The 20,527-nt window shown below is 35.6% G+C and overlaps 1 protein-coding gene across 11 annotated transcripts in view; it reads left to right on the top strand.

Moving 5' to 3' along the window:
* Positions 1-169: 169 nt before the first annotated feature.
* POSTN (periostin) overlaps positions 170-20,527 on the top strand; it is a 31,547-nt gene continuing 11,189 nt past the window's right edge. For 3 of the 11 annotated variants that reach the window (XM_068182055.1, XM_068182054.1, XM_068182050.1), the window contains exons 1-16: positions 171-559; positions 2,040-2,138; positions 6,034-6,098; positions 7,340-7,497; positions 8,027-8,191; positions 9,014-9,160; positions 10,052-10,193; positions 10,823-11,035; positions 11,196-11,330; positions 12,767-12,915; positions 13,375-13,511; positions 14,281-14,411; positions 16,025-16,155; positions 16,313-16,415; positions 16,790-16,857; positions 17,409-17,454. In XM_068182055.1, coding sequence (XP_068038156.1) covers positions 438-559; positions 2,040-2,138; positions 6,034-6,098; positions 7,340-7,497; positions 8,027-8,191; positions 9,014-9,160; positions 10,052-10,193; positions 10,823-11,035; positions 11,196-11,330; positions 12,767-12,915; positions 13,375-13,511; positions 14,281-14,411; positions 16,025-16,155; positions 16,313-16,415; positions 16,790-16,857; positions 17,409-17,454 — 2,011 coding nt within the window. In that variant the 5' untranslated portion in view covers positions 171-437. Of the gene's footprint in view, positions 560-2,039; positions 2,139-6,033; positions 6,099-7,339; positions 7,498-8,026; positions 8,192-9,013; positions 9,161-10,051; positions 10,194-10,822; positions 11,036-11,195; positions 11,331-12,766; positions 12,916-13,374; positions 13,512-14,280; positions 14,412-16,024; positions 16,156-16,312; positions 16,416-16,789; positions 16,858-17,408; positions 17,455-19,573; positions 19,622-20,527 lie in introns of all 11 variants that reach the window. The other 8 variants (XM_068182052.1, XM_068182049.1, XM_068182053.1 and 5 more) reach the window with 7 other exon arrangements.

Raw genomic sequence — 20,527 nt, 5'->3', positions numbered from 1 at the left:
TGTGAGGAAAACAAAGGAAAGCAATGCAGTTCTTATGGGAACAGACAACATCTTCCTCTGGGTTTGAATAAAACCACACGCAGTGATCATGACCTCTGGATGCCTCAGTGCTATAAATACTAAACCATAAGTCAAAGTCTAAACTTAAACTCTCTCTGCTGTTGTGTCAGCAGAATAAAATGTTAAGCCTTCTTTAATAAGGAAGAAATTAATCAATTCGGGATGAAAAGAAATTATTTATATTTTTAATTAAGGTACTGATTTAGGTTACTGAAGCTGGCAGCAAAAGCTGCTGTTCTAAGGGGGGTGGTACAAAGTTTCAGGTTGATCCTGTGGTTCCCTCCCACCACCTTCTAGCATGTATATAAATTGTCAGCTCTCCAGACCCTTTGCCAGTTCTCTCTTCTAGACTTGCCAGAAGCAACAGAGGACTAAAGATGAAGATCTTTTTTTTATTCACCTTTTCAACATTTTTGTTGTCTGCTTTTGAACATGCAGCTGCTTTTGCTCACTATGACAAGATTTTAACTCACAGTCGAATAAGGGCACGCGACCAGGGGTAAGTAACTGGCTTTTATTTCTTATTTAAAAGGAAGCCTGTTAATCTTTATTCTCCCCTTTCTTCTAGCATTATATTACATGTAATTTTTCACTTTGAATTTTTACTGTCATTCAAGTAGAATTTTCTTTTAAAATTCATTTTACAAGAATTTTTCCTGAATAAAAAGCTTTTCACAGAGTTTTAAAGGGGGACAGATTACTGTTGGACTTCATAAAATGGAAAGAAATCTATTATTGCTACTTCTCAATGGGTAAAATGTGATTCAGAATCACCAAAATTAATTTCAGTTTGTAAGTATTGTAGTGGGAGATCAGAAATTTTTAATGTGTTTTCAAACTTTTGCAGAGTTGATAGCTATCCACAGTATTTGCTCTCTTTATTCCATCCTGATGAAAATCATTAACTCTATTTAAATATTTTCTAATATGAGAATATATACTGGGAATCCTTTGTGAAACTTCTGTTCCCACTAGAGTAAGGCAGCAAGCTGCTCAGCAGGGCTCCCAAAAGGCAATGCTTACAAGCCAGGCTGCTTGGAGACATGGAAATCATTTGAACAGCTGGTGTCAGGGAAACACATGTGCCTTAAGATATTTTCCTCTTGTCTCCTTAGGTAAAAAACATTCTGTGAATAAGAATTTTTTACCATCCTATCTTCCCACTGCCTGCTACACACACACTTTTCAAATTTATTTCAGCTTTTCAAATATAAAAGCTCATTGGTTTCCAAGTGATGTAAAGTATATATTCTAACTTCTGAACTGATTAATTTTTTTAATTGCAGAAGTATAAAAATAAGGGATGAAATGCCCTTGCCCCATGGAATTTGACTATAAGAAATTCTTCTTTGTCCACCACCATGCTAAGGAACACGTATTCCTCCTCTGAAATCTGTGACTCCTTGTATTTACATGCCAATTTACCCTTTGGTCCCCAGTAATTCCCAGAATGTTTATTTAGGTGCCTGCGGTACTCAAAATGGTTGGTAATCAAAATAGCTGATTGATTTACAGGAGACAGGGCTTCCTTCCACATAAAGAAGAAGGCACTTTTCTTCCCCATCTCCCCATGACTGACCTTCAGCTGCACAGATGTGTAAAAGACAAAAACTTTAATGAAAAGAGCCTCATGGTGTTCGCTGGTCCCCGGTGGCTGGTAATTCACTTCACAGGGGGAAGGGAGAAATGGATATCGAGACTTGCCTGGGCACAGCTGGTGATCACTGCCCATCAGAGACTCACAGTCAAACCAGAACGAAGGGGCAGCTTCTGTTGCTGCAGGGAGGGTGGACTTGCCAAGGAATCCAGCTGTGCAGTCCCAAAAGCTTGCACCATGGCTACTTCAAAACACACCTGTCCTGGGAACTGAAGCCAGATGTTAATTTCTCACTCCACAGGAAAAGTATTTGCTACTATTTCATGTAAAATTTTTCATGTACAAAAACTTCTTTTTAAAATGTTTCTCACTGCACCCATAGCCCAAATGTCTGTGCCCTTCAGCAAGTTATGGGAACAAAAAAGAAATACTTCAGCACTTGCAGAAACTGGTACCAGCAAGCCATCTGTGGAAAGAAAGCGTAAGTATGCTCTGCTTCCAAACTATACTCCATTGACTGAGATAATAAAATGCACAATTAGAAAAGTCCTTTTCTCACAAACTGTTTATAGTTTATGTTAGAATTTTTACTTCTCCTCCAGGTGGCATTGCAATACTGACTTCCCCTTTCCTTCTCTGGGCACACTGCAAGTCATCCAAAATACTTCACCTTTTCAGTAATGTCTGCCATACTACTGACAACTTTGGCACTAAATTTTATTCTACCGCAGACACATTGGGAAGAAAGGTATTTCCTGAAAATGCTTAGAGTGGAACTTGAATATTCTCACAGGCAGTTTTGGAAAGCAATCTACTTCTGTGGTTTTATTCCTAGATATATGTCGTGTCTTCCCATGAAAGAAAGTCTGCTCTCAGAATGAATCTGAAGGAATTCATTACTTTGCAAAGCTCCAGAAGCAGTGATAGATAACTTTGTGGGTTAGGAAAAATAGTTTGAAGCAACAGGCGGTTTAGACTCATTGAACTGAAGTCACATGGAGACTTTGCTCTCCTCATGACTAGAATTTCGAGGAATGTTAGTTGTAAAACATTTCACAAATCCTATGCAAGGCCTCAAGAAGTCTAATACAGCCAACCAGATGAAGACATTGAGCGGTGGGGCTGGATGGTTTTGGTCATGACAGTGTACACAAAAATATCACCTTCTCCTTCCATTTTAACCCCCCTACCATTGTACAAGCACTCACCGCGCAAGGCTAGATGAGGAAAAGAATGTGTGTGAGAATAAGTTGAGTCAGAACTCCTGAGGGTTGTTTAAGGGGTTTTTGTGGTTATAATAAAGCATCTGTTGTAACTTAGTGTTAGCCATTAATGAGTTTTATACTCTGCATATTAAACCCAGAAACACAGACAAGACTAAGAGATTTCTCCAATAAGAAAGCTAATCCAAAGGATAACAGCTCATCTCATGTCAATATCTACACATTAAGAAGTCCTTCCTAACTTATGTCTATAAAATGTTGGAAGTTTTTATTATGTGCAATTCCCATTTACAATGGGAGCATAACATACAAATTTTCTAAAATCAGCATTTGTTGGACCAAAAGTCTTTCCACTCTTTCTCAGCAGTATTTTATCTCCATGCCAGCAAGAAGTAGAAACAGATGAGTCAGAGAGCTGATTTGAATAAACTGAAAACTGGCTCTATTAGCCAAGAATAACAAGGATTAAGGTACTGCTGTTCTGTCTTTTTCCTTTGGAATATAGTTCTTAGGATGAGGTCAAGACAATGTTGTACTAAAAAAAAAAAAAAACAACAAATGAAAACAAAAAAAAAAACCCAAACCTGAAAAACTCAAAAAACAAACAACCAAACCAAACCAAAAAAACAAAAAAAAAAGAAAAAAAAAACCACAACCAAGACAAACAAAGAAACAAACTCCACCAAAACCTCAAGAATGCATCATTGGTTTCTTAGCTGAATAATTACTTTCTTTCTTCTTTTGGCCACAGGCTTATACTGAACTAGTAGGGATGCATATGAGGATAATCTCTGGTCTGGTCTGAGGTGGCATTTCCCCTGTGTGCTCTGCCTACACACAGGTGGTGCTGAGGAACTGCATCTTGCACTGAATTTTATCTGGTTCTGACCTTATTGGGATGATGCTCCATACAAACCTCTTTTCTCCCATCCCATCTTTCTTATATTTTGGGCACAGCTAAAGAACCTTCTAACTGCAGAAAATTTTAAGGGAACATGAATAATGTAAGTAGGAACTTGATAATGAAAAGAAGCCTGGGCTGAGCATAACAAGATAAATGGAAAAAAGGCACTGCTCTTGTAATGCTTGGAGGAAGCATTTTCTTCTTACCTATGTTCTTCAGCCAATTTTCTGTCTTTCATTAATTGTATCTTTGTTGGATGTGGTATGAGCATTAAACTTGCCATGTCTTACTCAATGCTTATAACTCAGCTGCCTCTTTCCTTTTTCCAAAAGCTAATTAAACTGCAATTTTTCATAGCTTCCCATGGGATGAGAGGGAAAGATTTTCTATTCCAGGGGAGGAAAAAATATTTTCTCATGACAAAGAAGTTTGCACAGTTAGAAGAACATTTTGATTCCTACTCTGCTACACTTTCTTTTTTTTATCAGATAATCAGTTTATTGTGTTTTTATTATTAGCTTCTGTCAAGGATGCAAGGAGGACTAAAAGGTTTATCATTAGGTAAAAAATCTCTAGCCTAAATTGTATGCTACCCATGCATTCCTGAGACACAGCTTTGAGTGAATTACTTTAAAGAAAGAGATGTACTAAAAGAACTATAAAAATACTTTCAATATATAACTTCTCAGTTGAAAATGTGCACATGGCAGAAGGGTGAATATGTAATGTATGTACATGCATGTGAGGGAATGGAGAAAAAATATTTTCATAGCATGGAGAAATAAAATACTGTGTTTAAAAAAAGAAATCATTTTCACCACCTCTATCAGATTGCTCTCTTTTATGGAATGCTAATCCTCACTTTCCCAATGATGGTGTTTATTATTATTTTTCTTCCAGTCTAGTCCAACTATTCATTTTAATAAGCTGTTCATTTTAGTGCAGTTGTGCTTAACTTTTAATCAGCTTTAAATTATGAAACATGAACAAAATGTACTCAGCTGCCACCAAAGATTTTGCAAATTAAAAGCTGGACTCTAGTGGTTAAAGACCCAGTAAAAACCTTCAAGGAATGAATGTTCAGAACTTTTGAACTGTCAGCATCAGCCACACTTATAAAAATAAATGTATTCTGTAAAACAATGATGCCAATATGGTGAAACATATACTGTACAGTGTACCATAATTTGAAAAATAATATCTGAAGTTTAATGTATGAAATTTCTTCCAAGGAGCCAAAATTACCTTTGTGATAACTTTAGTGAATTTGCATTTTCCTGTAATAGAGGAGGATTTTTCAAACAGGTCAATGGTAGAACGCTTATTTCTGTTTATTAATTAAGAAGACATTATATCTTATAAGGAACACAATGTCAAAATGAACATAACATTATAGAATTGTCATTTAGCCCTGGTTTGCTGTTATGTGTAGCTTACGTGTATTTGAGAATGAGAGTATTTTATTTATATCATTACATAACATTTCTTGGCCCCTGGCAATGCCAAAGTCGCTGTATGCTGTGATGGCAAGCTTTTTAAACTCTGCTTTTGATTTCTTGTATTCTGGTTTCCATCCTTGCTACATTTACCTGTGAACTTTCTCTTGAGTCCATCCATACATTTTTTAGTGACTTCCTTCTCTGTAACCAGTTTTATGTCGTTCTTAATTAGTTCTCTTCATCATTCCTGAGCTTCTTCAAATTCTTCCTTGGAAAACAGAGGCTCTCTTATCCCACTTTTTATCACCATACAATTCTCTGAAATACTTGTCAATTCTTATAAGCAGTATGTAGTTCTGTCACTTCAATTTCTATTCTGTTTATTTAAATTTGTCTTTTTCCTTTACAACCCTTCAATCAGGATTTCATTTTAATGTCCTCATCTTTTTTTCCTGTTTGTTCAATGTCATGATCTGATCAACACACAATAGATAAATTAAAGTTTTTCAGCTGCTGTTCTAGTCACATCATGTTTTGGTAACTATATAAGTACCATAATCCCACCCATGTTCCATCCCAGTGCTTAAATTTTATGATGACAGTCATTCTTTAAATTCAAAAACTTTACATTTAGTAAAATATGACCAATTTGTAATCAATCCAAAAAAAGACTGAATGACAAAAGGCTGAACACCTGGAGAGTATGTGCTAGCAATGAAAAAATGATAATAAGAGTAAAATTAGACTTAGCTAAAATTAGTTTATTTCTCCTCCATATTATTTAATTGTGCTTTTGTCTACATCCCATAGAACTGTCTTATATGAGTGCTGTCCTGGCTATATGAAGATGGATGGTACGAGAGGATGTCCTGCAGGTATGAGCTTATTTTCTTATGGATAATTTGGCATATGGAAAGAATTAAAATTACAGCAGAGTTTCAAAGGTGGTCATCATGAGAAATGATTGCCTGTTTTTAAGATGTACTGCCTAAGAATGCACAGCTTCATTTGCATGCGGCAAGCACAATTAAAAATCACCTAGCACTGAATTTGATCGTAAAGTTTAGGTTCAATTTCCCAGCTCCTTCCAGATTCTGGACTGTTGAGAACTCATAGTGTCTTCAGTTCCCAAAGCTGCCAAAGAGCTTTAATTCTATTCCCATCAAATCTGAGACTAGTCTAAAGCATACTAGTGTGATCCGAAAGCCAGGACTCAAGGTGGAGCATATCTAAATTTTGTATTTTTCTTTTTCTGAAAAAACTTGAATCTCATTTACCTGAAAAATCTTATAGCCTTTAGCAAAGAAAGAGTGAAAATTAAGACAAAAATTCTTCATCTCCTCTATTTATGCTATTCTGCTTAGTAAAAATAAAGCTAATTGCAGCAGGAAAGAGTAGTATGAGAAGCAATACATTTCATAGTTTTTGATCCCTGTAACTGAAATAATCCTTTTATGTTCAATAATGCAGAGTTCAGTTTGTTTAAATAAATTAATCTCCCTTCAGATGCTGACATTAGGATGAGATCAGTCACACATTAGAATCACCTGTTCTTCCCAATGACTGTAAAAAGAACCAAGAACCATTAGGTTGCATGCAAATGTCTCACTTCTAGATGCCTAAAATTAGGAGAGATTAACGTTGTTCTCATGTAGCCATGTTTTAAATGTGAGACTATGGCCATTCTTACTCTCTGGATGAATCAGTATATGTATAAATCAGACACTGGAAGAAGAGTAAGAGGCCTCACAAAAAGAATTCTGGTCCATCATGACCAAATGAGACCCACTCCACTGAAATTTTTGTGATTATAAATGGATAGCCTCCCTCCTTCATGTTTGGCTGATACAAAATACAACAGCTCTTCTAAAGGAAACTTTAGAATATTCAGCATTGTTTGATCTAATTTTTCATTAAGAAAATCACAAAAAGCAATAGCAAGCAGATGCCCTTAGATAATTTTTGTGTATGTTGACAATGAAATTTTTAATCTAAACATATTGCTTAATTCTGACTTAAACAGTTTCAGAAATATTATGCATCCAAAAAACACAAACAAAATTTGACTGTGATAAACTGAAAAGTTTACCGTATTCTTACCTCGTGTTTATTTTAGTTGCTCCTATTGATCATGTATATGGTACGCTTGGTATTGTGGGAGCTACCTCCACACAGCGCTACTCTGATATCTCAAAGCTGAGAGAAGAGATTGAGGGACGAGGATCATTCACTTTCTTTGCACCAAGCAATGAAGCCTGGGACCAATTAGATTCAGTAAGTCTGTGTGTCTGTGTGCATGGGCATGAGTTAAATATTTTAGCTGAAGCAGCTAGTGTGAGATAAATTAGATTGGAAACAATGTCAGGATTTTAGAAAGAGAAGGACATAATACAAGTAATAATGAAATAATCTACATGTAATTGCTTCTTACTTAAGTACTTGCATGACACATATTAGTATTAATTTTATTAGCATAGTTTCGGGGAAACTCAGGAATTCCAGCAGCTGCATAATGTATGGTTGTACATTGTCAGTAATTCAGACGTCCTTCTTTTAGTAATGATTTTAGTAGAATAAACAGTGAATTAAAGTTCCTCCAGTGACTTGACTGTGATGAAGCCTCGTCTTCCATTTGTGAGCAAATCAGACTTTAAGTAGAGTCAGATTTATAGGCATCAAAGTCGTCTTCCCTAAGATGCTGAATATATTGAAAACATATACTGAGGTAAAACAATACATACATCTTTCTGAGTGGCAGGATGTTTTGTAGCTTGTAATTAATTAAATTCCTATTTTTCTTCAGGAAATTCACAGGAATTTGGTTGACAATGTAAATATTGAACTGTATAATGCTCTCCACCACCACATGTTAAACAAGCGCATGTTGACAAAAGATCTTAAGAATGGCATGACCCTGGTGTCTATGTATAATGGCCAGAAATTGCTTATTAACCATTATCCTAATGGGGTAAGTCTATCCCCTCCCCCCCCCCCATATATTTATTTAGTTGCTGCCTTTATTTATTTCCTTATCAAAAGTTATTTAAAAAATTCTTATCAAAAGTTTACCATCTACCAAGTCAGTTGTCACTGACAAAAATAAATATTCTCTTGAAGAACTTTTGACTGCTGTGTAGACTAATCACTAAGAAAGCATGAGCAAACATTGTGCTGTTTAGAAATCTAAGTTCATAAGAAAATGAACTTTATTCATAAAAAACAAAGCCTTTTTGGTCAAAATACATGATCATAATAAATTTGACAGCAAAATCTACTATTAATTTTCATAGTTTTCCTGAATAATATTAAAGCAGATCTTTTATTTGAATTTGAGTGCATAGTAGGAGCATTGGAGGTTGTAGGTAACACACATCCATTATTTGGCTAGAAAAAACAATCATTTATAAATATGTTAGAAACCTCCCAGTTAAGTTCCTCATCTTTGTTGTTCTTAATGCATCAAAATGTTTGTTTCTACTCAGGTTGTATTGCTAAAAAACAGTACAATCAACATATTAGCCAGACAAGAAAAATCATATCAGAATAATTGCAGTAAGAAATTAACATGAATATGAAGTCAACGTAACCTGAATAAATCTGCTGCTATCTTTCCAGAAGAAAAACTTTCAAATCTTACAAGGCTTTACTTCAAATTTTCAATAAAACAACTGGAATAACAACAGTGAATACACAATGTACAGTACCTACATTGCCAGTCTGTGAGTGTCAGGATCCAAGCCTGTGATCAAATTATTGTTTAATCTTCTACTACTTGATTCTTCAAATATAGGTTGTTACTGTTAACTGTGCCAGGATCATCCATGGCAACCAGATTGCTACCAATGGTGTTGTCCATGTCGTTGATCGTGTCCTGACTGCTGTTGGAAATACCATTCAAGATTTCATTGAAGTCGAGGATGATCTTTCATCATTTAGAGTAAGTGGACAAAAATAAAAACTCTTCTCTGTGTATTTAAGTAGGGTGTTTTTATTCCTTTTTGATTTTTTTATGATACCTGGAAGTAAGAGGTGTTAGCTCAGCAAGAGAGATAAATAAATTAAATTAAGAGCTCCAGGTAACATTGCAAATCTAGCTATTTAAAAAGGCAACATCAATAGGACAGAATGCATCCCTGTACCTAAATGTGTCTTCTCTTCAAGCACTGAGAAAATGAAACTTGAGCATGAAGTTACAGAGTCTGGTGCTAGATAAATAATAACAATTTCAAAATGGATGATAAAAAATGGTAAAGATGCCAAGTAAATTTCAGAACCTGACTTACAACAAGTTTTAGAGCACTGGTAGATGCACATAAGAAGGTTTTTTCTTGCACAGAGAAAGCATGATTTAAAATTGTCCAAGTTTCTAATGTTTCCATCTATTGAAAAATGTGTCTGCACAGTGTAATGGGATTTCATTCTGCATATTTTAAAAAATATGCCATTGGTTTACAGATAACTGGTGTCCTTTTCCATCTTCCATCTCCTTAATAAATACAAAAAGGTATTTTAAATACAGAGGCATAAAGGTGGAGAAGATACCCTGAATCCCTCAAATCCAGTTCATGACAGTTACAGACAACCACATTATTTAACCTCTTTAAAAAAACTTAATATAAAAAACAATACTTTCTGGTTTTCAGCTTAAGAAAAATTCCTCTGTTGATTGATTTTTTCATTTTTCTATAATATTCATGATCTATCTTTTTAAAAACTATTATCTCAGTCTAGCATCCAAATATCTGCAGGCATGAGGTAAAACTAAACATATAATGTATTTTGGTAATATTTCAAATAATCAGCATTAAAAGAAAAAATTCTATTTTAGGCTCCTGCCATTACATCAGGTGTCATGGACATTCTTGGAAGACCTGGTCATTACACACTTTTTGCTCCTACTAATGAAGCTTTTGAGAGACTTCCAAGGGGAGTTTTAGAAAGAATCATGGGTGACAAGGTGGCCTCTGAAGGTATTTAATCTTTTTTGCAAACGAGAAATATGTATATTGCAAACGAGAAATATAAGTGGATAAAGAGGCAAAAAATGCATTATACTTATAGCTCCGGAATTAAGCACCTCTATTTTCATGTGTGTAGGAGGACTTATTTCTTCTGTCTCTAATTTTTCCACTTGCCTAAGGATAGAAAGTAATTGAAAACTTAGTCTCCGAAACAGTTTAAAGGGAACTGTGAAAATACAGGCACATTGACTTTCTAATAGTTTATCTGCATAGGTCTCATAGACATTCCTGTCCCTAAAAAATCAGGGCTATCTGAATATGAAATTCTCTCATATCTTTGTATAACCTATGGAGTTTTGTTCTCATAGGTCCTTTTGAAGCATATCATATGCAGTCACCAGCAGATTGTAGCTTAACCAATATAGTTTCAATAATATAAGGGATGCCAAATAGTTTTGACCATAAATGTTATTTAGAGGCCTACAAAATCATTGAATTTAAATAAAGTATCTGTAAGTGAAATTAATTAAAAATAGAGTAGCTGGAATAAGTTATTCCACACCTATATGTAAATTATTCATATGTGAATATGTGTCCAAACACCTACATCTGCTAAATTCCTGCTCTTTTCTCTGCAGCTCTCGTGAAGTTCCATATATTAAATACTCTCCAGTGCTCTGAAGCCATCACAGGTGGAGCTGTCTATGAAACCTTGGAAGGAAGCACTGTTGAAGTTGGTTGTGATGGTGAAAGTCTGACTGTGAATGGAGTGAAAATGGTGAAACGCAAAGATATTGTGACAAGCAATGGTGTTATCCACTTGATAGATCAAGTGCTAATTCCTGATTCTGGTCAGTGATGTGCATGAAAAACTTCTTGTACTGAAGATATTTTCAATAACCTTATCCACATTCCCTCAGATATATAGTTCTGGATATGCATGGAGAATCCAAATCGGTAATAGCAAGATATTGTGTGTTAAAATACCTTTTCTTAATTATTTATTTGCAGCCAAACAAGTCATTGAGCTTGGGGGTGCTCAGCAGACTACATTTACGGACCTGGTGGCGCAGCTCGGTCTGGCATCTTCTCTAAGGCCAGAAGGCCAATACACTCTCCTGGCACCTGTGAATGGTGCTTTCTCAGGTTAGTAGCCCTAAAAGGTTGTCAAAATAAACAAGTATGTATGCTACCCTGACAGTTTTCCAAATAACTCCCAGTATTTGTTCTAAGTCTCACTGCAAGAGCATCATAGACAAATAGAATGACTTCATCCTTTCAAATTACATACCTCGTAGAAAGACAAAACAAGCCTAACCAGCAGGCTGCACAGCTTGTTTTCAGTTGTATCATTTCCTAATGGAAATAGCACTAAAATAAGATACAGAATATGCACAGAAAGATTGTAGGAATGGAGAAATATTAATGAACTGCCAGTTTCCTTAGTGTTACATTACTTCCATTAGACTCAAACTTATTTATTCTCAGAAAATATATGCAGTGGTTTAATTCCAGCTAACAGCTAAGTGCCACACATCCACTTGGTCACTTCCCTCTTTCCCCCACACTGGGAGGAGAATCAGTGGGAAAAAAATGCAATAAAACCTCACAGGTTTAGATAAGAACAATTTGATAACTGTAACAAAGTAAAATAATAATAATAATAATAATAATAATAATAATAATATTACTAATAGCAATATAATAATAGAAGTAGTAGTAGTAGTAGTAGTGGTAATAGTAGTAATTTTTAAAAAAGCATAATTAAATTCTAAGAGAAACAGGTGATGCATGATACAATTACCCTGACCTATGCCCAGCTATTTACCAGCACCTCCCAGGCAGCTTCCCCAGTTTATGTACTGAGCTCAACATTCTGTGGTATGGAATATCCTTCTGGCAAGTTTGGCTCACCTATCCTGGATGTGATCACTCCAGCCGCTCATGTACCTTCCCACTCACAGAGCATGAGGCACTGAAATGTTCTTGGCTTAAGGTGAATACTGCTCAGCAGCAACAAAAATATCAGCGTGTTATCAACATTATACTCATAGTAAACCCAAACCACAGCACTGTGGGACCTGCTAGAAGGAAATTAAAACCAGGAAATACAAGAAAGTTAGTATTTCTCAGTACATTAAAGCAGAGAGAAACTGATGTAAATATACCGTAAAACAGGTGTTTGTGTATTTGCAGAGGTGACTGCATGGGTATCTTGCCTTTTCTCAAAGAATTAGAGTGTTGTCTCACTACCACAGAAGCAAATTTGGATAGATTTTAGGTGCACATGTGGAAAGGACTAGTTCTAATAGAAACTATATCAGTAATTCAGGAGATGGAGCAGGTCCACATATCAATCATCAGACATATTAGTTATAGCAATTAATCATGGCTTTGTCAAAAGTTCTTGACTGAATTTGAGGAATGGTCAAAACAAATTGCCTTCTGTATACACAGACCTGTACATGCTTTAACTCAAGCATTTCAAAGAAAGATTCGGTATTTCCAGATTCTTTTAACTATATTTGAATAAAAATGCACTATATAAATTACTATACATTAATATCTAAATTGCTTTGTAGATGACACCTTAAGGCTGGATCAACGTCTTCTTAAAACAATCCTGCAGAATCACATTATAAAGGTGAAAGTTGGGCTCAATGAACTGTACAATGGACAAGAGCTGGAAACAATTGGAGGAAAACTACTTAGAGTCTTCGTGTATCGCACAGTAAGTGAATGAGTCTTTCTAAAAATATGCATACAACTATGAAAATGGAGATTTGATAAAAGGCAAAGCTGAATGAAACTCTCAACATTTATCATTATGACTATCTAGCAAAAAATCCTTCAACATCTAAGATAGCAAAAAATGAAAATCTGATCTTTCTCAATCCAAACTTTGTTTGCATGGAGAACTCTTTGGGAAAATGCAACAGAATTTCAAACTGGATGCTTACTTGATTACAAATTTTTAAAGCTCATTTTTAGAACATTCTTAAACTTATACACAAAAAATCAAGATTTAAAATATTTGCACCATACTATTTTATTATAGATTTTGCTATTTCTGCTTGCTCAAGCAATGCTAAATTTCCTGGCAAGAACACACAATTTGACTGTAGGAAATACATATAGTTGTTATTTTTAACATTGTGTAAACAGCTGCATTTGTTTCTCTTTCAATAAGGCTGTATGTATTGAAAATTCATGCATGGTCAGAGGAAGCAAAGAAGGAAGAAATGGTTTTATTCACATCTTCAGACAGATCATCAATCCAGCAGAAAAGACTTTGCATGAAATGCTAGGAAATGATAAGCGTTTTAGGTGAGTAGCAATATTGACAGAACTGAGATTTTCCTGCAGAGGGTAACTGTATATACAGCACAGCTGGTTTGAGGAAAAGCTTTGGACTGTGAGCATGTGAGTTGTTGGGGTTTGAGAGCAGGGATGGCAGAGAAGGGTTTATTACCTACACAAATAACACCAAAGGAAAAAAACATGGAGGAAGAAAAATGTTCTCCAGCTGAATGCTGAAATGGCTTCCACACTCTATGCTAGAATGCTTTTTTATGGCACAAAGGGTTGTAAGACACTAGAATGGAAGGAGTAAAAGGACAGAAAGAATTGAATGATATATCCAGACCTATAAATGCAATGGACTCTGGAGTTTTAATTAATGGGCAGTACAATTCCATATGGGTGCAGCAGGATTGCATACCTTTCCAGTACTGATATCTGTCCCTTTGCTGCAAGTATCACAATACTCCTAGAGCAATAACTATCCTTTGCATCCTCCTTTTATCTGTTTGATCTGCAACGGTTTGTATTTGACAAATCCTCCTCTGATCCCAGCTGCCAATATATTTTTTTCAAATAGTTTTTCCTCTGTCTGCTACTTTTAGGACTGCCTTTTCCTTTGTGTTTTTTTTTTTTTTTCTCATTTTCCTCTTCCACTATCATTATTTCTGGGAAACAGTGAAAGTGTTTGAAAATTGAAACACTATCAGAAATAAAAATGGGGAAACTAAGTACCTGGAGGCAATTATAGTTACCACATTTCAACAACTGTGGTTTGTCTGTTTGCTGTAAACAGCATTTTCCTCAGTCTGGTGAAAGCTGCAGATTTGGATGATGTTCTGTCACGGCCTGGACAGTGGACTCTGTTTGTCCCAACTAATGATGCCTTTAAAGGTTTGACTGACGATGACAAGGACATACTGATAAGTAAGTAACATAAAAAAACTGGAATTATGAGCAAATTAAAGTTAATTGGAAAGGAGACTAATACACCTCTCACACAAAAGCTGTCTACTGAAGCAGTTTACCTTTTGCATAGAGAAGGTCATAGGAATCCTCTAAATTATTTACTTCTTGGGCATAAAGAAAATGTCTTTTGGAAAATAAACTCCCTCCTGATTGTTAAATTTAAATTTCACTCCTCAGTATCTTATTCCATAGTGTTGATTCCTTCTATTATTTTTGTCTTTAATTCAGAACTTGAAGTTGTCCGAAGCCAATGCCATATTGGAGTAATTCTGTAGTTAACAAGACAATTTTATTTGCCCTTCTGCTTTCCCAGGGGCTTTATGGACCAGTTTAGGTTTTTTTTTTTTTTTAGCTTTTTGGTGTTTGTTTTTTTTTTTTTTTTTCCTATCGTTGTGACTCAGTTACTTAATGCTTTCCATGGCCTTCATAATTTTTTTTTTTGATAGCAGATTTATTCTTTAATTACTCTTGTGCCACATTGTTTTCCAGAATTCTGTCTTGGTTTTCTTTTAAGTTATTATGTTGCTTCCACCATAAAGATTAAACTTTAAAGTATATAACTTTTTTAACAAATATACAAACAGATACTTTGTTTATCTGTAGGAAAGATACAAACCAAGGATTATTTTAACCAGTAACTATGGTGGCATAGTTACAAAGGTAATTTGATAGTTTGTGCAAAAATCTTTGGAGTGACCATGTTTAGGCTTTTTATGGAACTTAATGCTATCTATGATTGGTCTAGTCACAAAGTATCAGTACTAATTTTACTAGGAAGAAGAAGAAGATAATTTAATTGCATTCCAGTAGTGAAGTAAATTGCAATAGTATTAGTAATCAGAGCAAAACACAGGGAAAAAACAGAAAATGTTCACTGAAAGAGACGTCAGAAAAAGAATATGACCAGACAAGGTTCTCATTGCAGTTTCATCAAGGCTGAAACCCCTATTAACAACTAATATTAGCATGTAATTCTAGTATTAATGGTTAATATTCCATATAATGGCCAACAGATGTGTTTTAAAGCTTCTCTGCTTGATACCCTGTCTCCCGGGGATGGTATGGTTTTTCTGCAGCTCATCCTATGACTTTTAACCTCCATAGACCCTGACAGCCCTATCAGGATATTAACTTGGGCTATTTTTAACACAGTCTTGAAAATATTGCATTTTTTTTCTTTTCATCCCACATAGGAATGTCAAACTTTGAGATATGGAAATCTTCCCTAAAATAGGGTGGTTTCCCCCTTTCCTGACTTATCTAAGCTGCTTCTGTCCCCTATAAGAACAGACAAACTCAGCACTTCTAATTTCTCCATTGACCGCTTTTATGTTCTTTTGCAGAAAATTTCTCATAGGATCTTTGTGATTATGTTCTGAGTACCTTTTTGTCATATACTTGGACTTTTTCCCTTTGTCATAATTTTAACAAATTCAGATATTATATGTTCATGGTATTTTCATACATACTGTGTTTCATTCTAGCTCAAGTCTATGTGAATCCTTAGAATTCTCACAAAGAACTATCCCCTACCTTTTCATTTTATTCCTACTTTTTTTATTTTTACTTAGGAGACAAAAATGCTCTCAGGAATATTCTTCTTTACCACTTGACACAAGGAGTTTTTATTGGAAGTGGCTTTGAGCCTGGTGTAACAAATATTCTTAAAACCATCCAAGGAGGCAAACTCTACTTGAAAACAGTTAAGTATAGAAAATGTCTCCCTGCTGCAGCTTTGTAACAGAGATTTGATATTCCATATCTATCCACATTCATCTCTCCAAATTTTATAATAGGGTTTGGGATTGTTTTCTAATGTCTCTGATAACTTGGGTTCTCTTTTTTTGATCCTTTTTCAGGTGAATGATACTCTTCTGGTTAATGAACTGAAATCAAGAGAATCGGATCTCATGGCAACAAATGGCGTCATTCATGTCATTGACAAACTCCTATATCCAGCAGGTGAGTATTATTTCATGAAATTTGTACCCACTCTTTTAAATCTGTTTACATACTTAGTAACTGCAATAACTTTAAAAAGGTAATCAATTTAAAGGTACAATTCTGATGTTGAAATAGAAACAGAAAATTTACCTCAATGCTCATGCTGTGGAAGAACCTTGCTTGGAACCTTGGCAAGATTTTGAAATGTTATGAAAGTAAAGTATATGAAAAAGACTAGCCAGAGTCTACCTCTTCTGCTGATATGGAGTAATATATATTGAGTACATGTTTGTGTGAGTGTTTGAGAATGATTGCAGCTCCTGATCATTGTAAATCAAAGTAAAATTCACACAGTTGTATATTTTCTCTTATGTGCCTGCTTCTTTTGTCAGAACTGCCTGTTGGAAATGATCAGCTGCTCACAATACTGAAGAAGTTGATTAAATACATTCAAATTAAGGTATTCTTTTAGTAATTATCCCTCTGTCTGTCTGGCAGGATCTATGAAACTGAGCACATTATAACTCATAAGTGATTCTCTGGTCCTTTCTTTCTTCAGCAGACAACACATTCAATAGCTCCCAGTTACTGAAATATAAACATGAATGATACCCTACACTCAACAGTTATGTTTTTCAATGCCAAATAATTGTAGAATACTTGCATTTGGATAACTTCAATGTGAATTGCCCCAAATCTGCTCTTTAGCTCACTTTATCACTCTTGGAAAACAAATAACTTATTTTAAAAAAGTACCGAGTGACTAAATTCTTATGCCATTAAAGCCAGAAGCATCAATAACCAGTGAAGAAAAGCAGGCATCCTTGTCTATCTCAGCTATCCTCTTGGGATTACATTCTCCCTCAACAATGAATGAGAGAACCCAGACAAATAGCATCACCTAACTTTTAGGTCAATGAAGCAGTGAATCTTACCCACACTCATTAGGAAACTATATGGCAAATGCAGCTTTTTAAAATTTTTAAATAAATTGCTTTTCTGTTTTTATAGTTTGTTCGTGACAGTACCTTCAAAGAGATTCCGCTGACATTTTACAGTAAGTTAAATACTTCCAGATGAGTTGGATATTGTTTTTTTAAGTGGTGCCAATTCCAATTTGGAATTGTACATCTCTTTTTCAATAAAGAAGAAAGGAATTTCTGGGAAAGTAAGATGTGCCAATTAAGAAAAGGAAGAGAAAGACTCAAAGTACAATGTTTCTGGCTGCTGTGCTACTGTATTATTCCCTTTCCACATGTGTGACTGGAAAGTAACCCTGAAGTAAGCTGTTTAAACTCTTGGGGTGGACAAGATACATATGGAAAAGATTGTTTTTCAGGCTTTAGCCAAGTTTTGGTGCTTGGTGCATAACAGAGTTGTATCTCTCTATAAAATGTAGCATTGTACTGTACTCATTCTCAAAGATGCAGCATTGACTGTGCGCTGAGATAGTTTTTTTTTCATAAATATTTCCAGAGGGACAGAGTGTACCTCTTGACCCTGTTTCCCATATGTGTGAATATGAGGCTTGAATGGGAGAGAGTTGTTCAGAATATTTTCTCTTTAGGGAGTAAATGTAAAAAATACCCCTTTTTGCACTCTTGCAGCCTTTCTCAGGGTGTGCATTTAATTTCTGATTATAACATATGTGTTGAAACAAACTGTTAGAAGACAAAGTTCCTGCTGTAACCTTGTGAGGCAAGATGAATTTAGACAAATTATTAAATTCTGATTGAGTCCTACCCATATTTCACAGTATAAAGTGAAACCATCACATCAGACTTTTGAAAATTGGGAATGGACATACTGAGGATAAAAAACACTTGGGACAAAAAATGGAGTAATTCACCTTGATGACAAGTTGAATATGAGTCAGCAGTGCCCCAGCAGCCAATGTAGCCAACTGTGTCCTGGGATGCATCAGGCACAGCATTGCCAGCCGGACAAGGGAGGGGAATGGGCCCACTCTGCTGTGCACTGGGATGGCCTCACCTCGATTACTGAGGCAGTTTTGGGAGCCAGTTTTGGGCCCAGTGTCCAGAGGAGGGTGATCAAGATGGTGAAAAGTCTTGAGGTCAAGACGTTTGATGAGCTGATGAGGTCACTTGGCTTGCTCATTTTGGATGAGAGAAGGCAGAAGGGTGACCTCATTGCTGAGCAGTGACCCCATCTCAACCCATGCCTTCCCCAAGAAGGGCAGTGGAGGGGGTGTGCTGTCTGCTTTATGGTAACCAGTGATGGACACGAGGAAATGGAATGAAGCTGCTTTGGGAAAAGTTCAGATGGGACATTAGAAAAATGTTCTTTACCCAGAGGGTGGTCAGTCAGTGGAACACAATCCTCAGGAAAGTGGTCACAACGCCAAGCCTGACAGAGTTCAAGCATCTTCTGGACAGCACCCTTGGTCATATGGCTTAGTCTTCCTTCTCCTTTGAAAAGAAGAAATTTGAACTTGATGATCCCTATACATCTCTTCCAGCTTGAGATATTCTACAAATCTACCTCCCATGGCCAGTGAGAGTAGCACAGGAAGAAGTGCCTGTAAAAATTAAGCTAGAGAGGTTAATGTGGACATCTAGAAAGCTGTAGCTGTAGATTCAGTTGAGTGAAAGACTGGGAAGGCTGGAACCTCTATCAGTGTGGGCTTCTCCAGTGGATGGGTATGAGTCAAATCACTATCAGAGGGGTTCAATGAATACTTGAGTCTTTCCTGTGTGTAGAGGGACAACTTGATCTCCCAAGGGCATATTTTCTGTGATGTTTTACCTATAGTTCTGAATGCCAGAAGGATTCCTCTGTGTGCCTGATTAGCTCCTGAATGAAAAGGGCAATATTTAGGCATAAGGCATGTCAGGGAATTGTGCAAATTTTTGTGTGGGTAATTGTACAAGCCATCTCTATTATGTACCATATATCATCATGAGTACCATGACCCATGGGTTTCATAAAAGGCAAATATCATATCAGCAGGTTCTGTCTGCAGGTGACCTGAGTGGATCACCATTTCATAACCAGAACTAAGATTCATACTCTAGATCCTTTTGTGTTGCTATTCCATCCATTAATATCTATGATTTTACCTACATCTTAATGAGCAGACCAAATCCAACTGAACATTGCCTCAAATAAATTGTAAGAATGGAATGCACTGTATATTCCATTTTCTATATTTTCAGAAATTAACATAATTGAAAGCAACGTCCAGCCTATCATCACAAAGGAAGGTAAATGAGGCCTGTGGTATATATATTTCTGCATATGTTCATATACATATTCAGAATATATCTTGAATATATTTCTTTAACGGGATGCATTTTATACCCAGCAACTCCAGGATGCTAAGCACTTTGCTGGAAAAGCAAAGATACAAATATTGCAATTAGAACTGACTGAAATATTTTGTATGAAAATATTATCCACAATTTTTCTCCCCAAATGAGTTTTCTGTTTTTCCTACGGGTATTTAAAATATCTTAAACAATCTTTTTTTAAACCATTTCTTTTATCATCTTTTTTTTTCAATTAAGACACTTCCTTTTTAAAAATTAAAACAGATATTTTAAAGTAGATATGTTTCTTATACTTTGAAAAAAAAAATTGGTTAATTTTTGTATAATTTTCAATCAGTTCTAATTACCAATATCTGTTGAATGCCTGAAAATTATATCCACCCAATTTTTGGCTTTTTTTTTATTTCTCCATATGGAAGCATGACTTAAAAATTAGTGGTGGGACAGAAGACAAAAAATGTGGGGATGGGTCTGCTAAAATTACTTGTGATTTATAACTTAAGTAAAGCTGATGAGATCCAGTTTCCCATTGAAATAAAAATGCTGAAAGGGAATTTCTTTTATCTCAACTGAGAAAGGCAGTTAAAAATGTCATGCAAAGAATTTTATCCAGACTGTTAAATCAGTGTTTCTGGGAGGAATTCCTTCCAGAAGAAGTGACAAATGCTTACTTTTTCAGGAGCTTGTCTGTGTTTCATCTCATTTAGGATTAGAGGCCATTTAACATACATGCTGATCTTTGTTGCCTAGTCTCCATCATTAAATCAGATCCACAGTGCAATATAAATGGATAGATTATTTCATATGGTAATTCATCCAAGCTTTTTTAGAAATCTTGCT

The sequence above is a fragment of the Anomalospiza imberbis genome, chromosome 2 (genome assembly GCF_031753505.1).
Source record: "Anomalospiza imberbis isolate Cuckoo-Finch-1a 21T00152 chromosome 2, ASM3175350v1, whole genome shotgun sequence".
Classification (NCBI taxonomy): Eukaryota; Metazoa; Chordata; class Aves; order Passeriformes; family Viduidae; genus Anomalospiza; species Anomalospiza imberbis.
The sequence above is the reverse complement of the archived record's forward strand: the minus strand, read 5'-3'. Positions and strand labels throughout refer to the sequence as shown.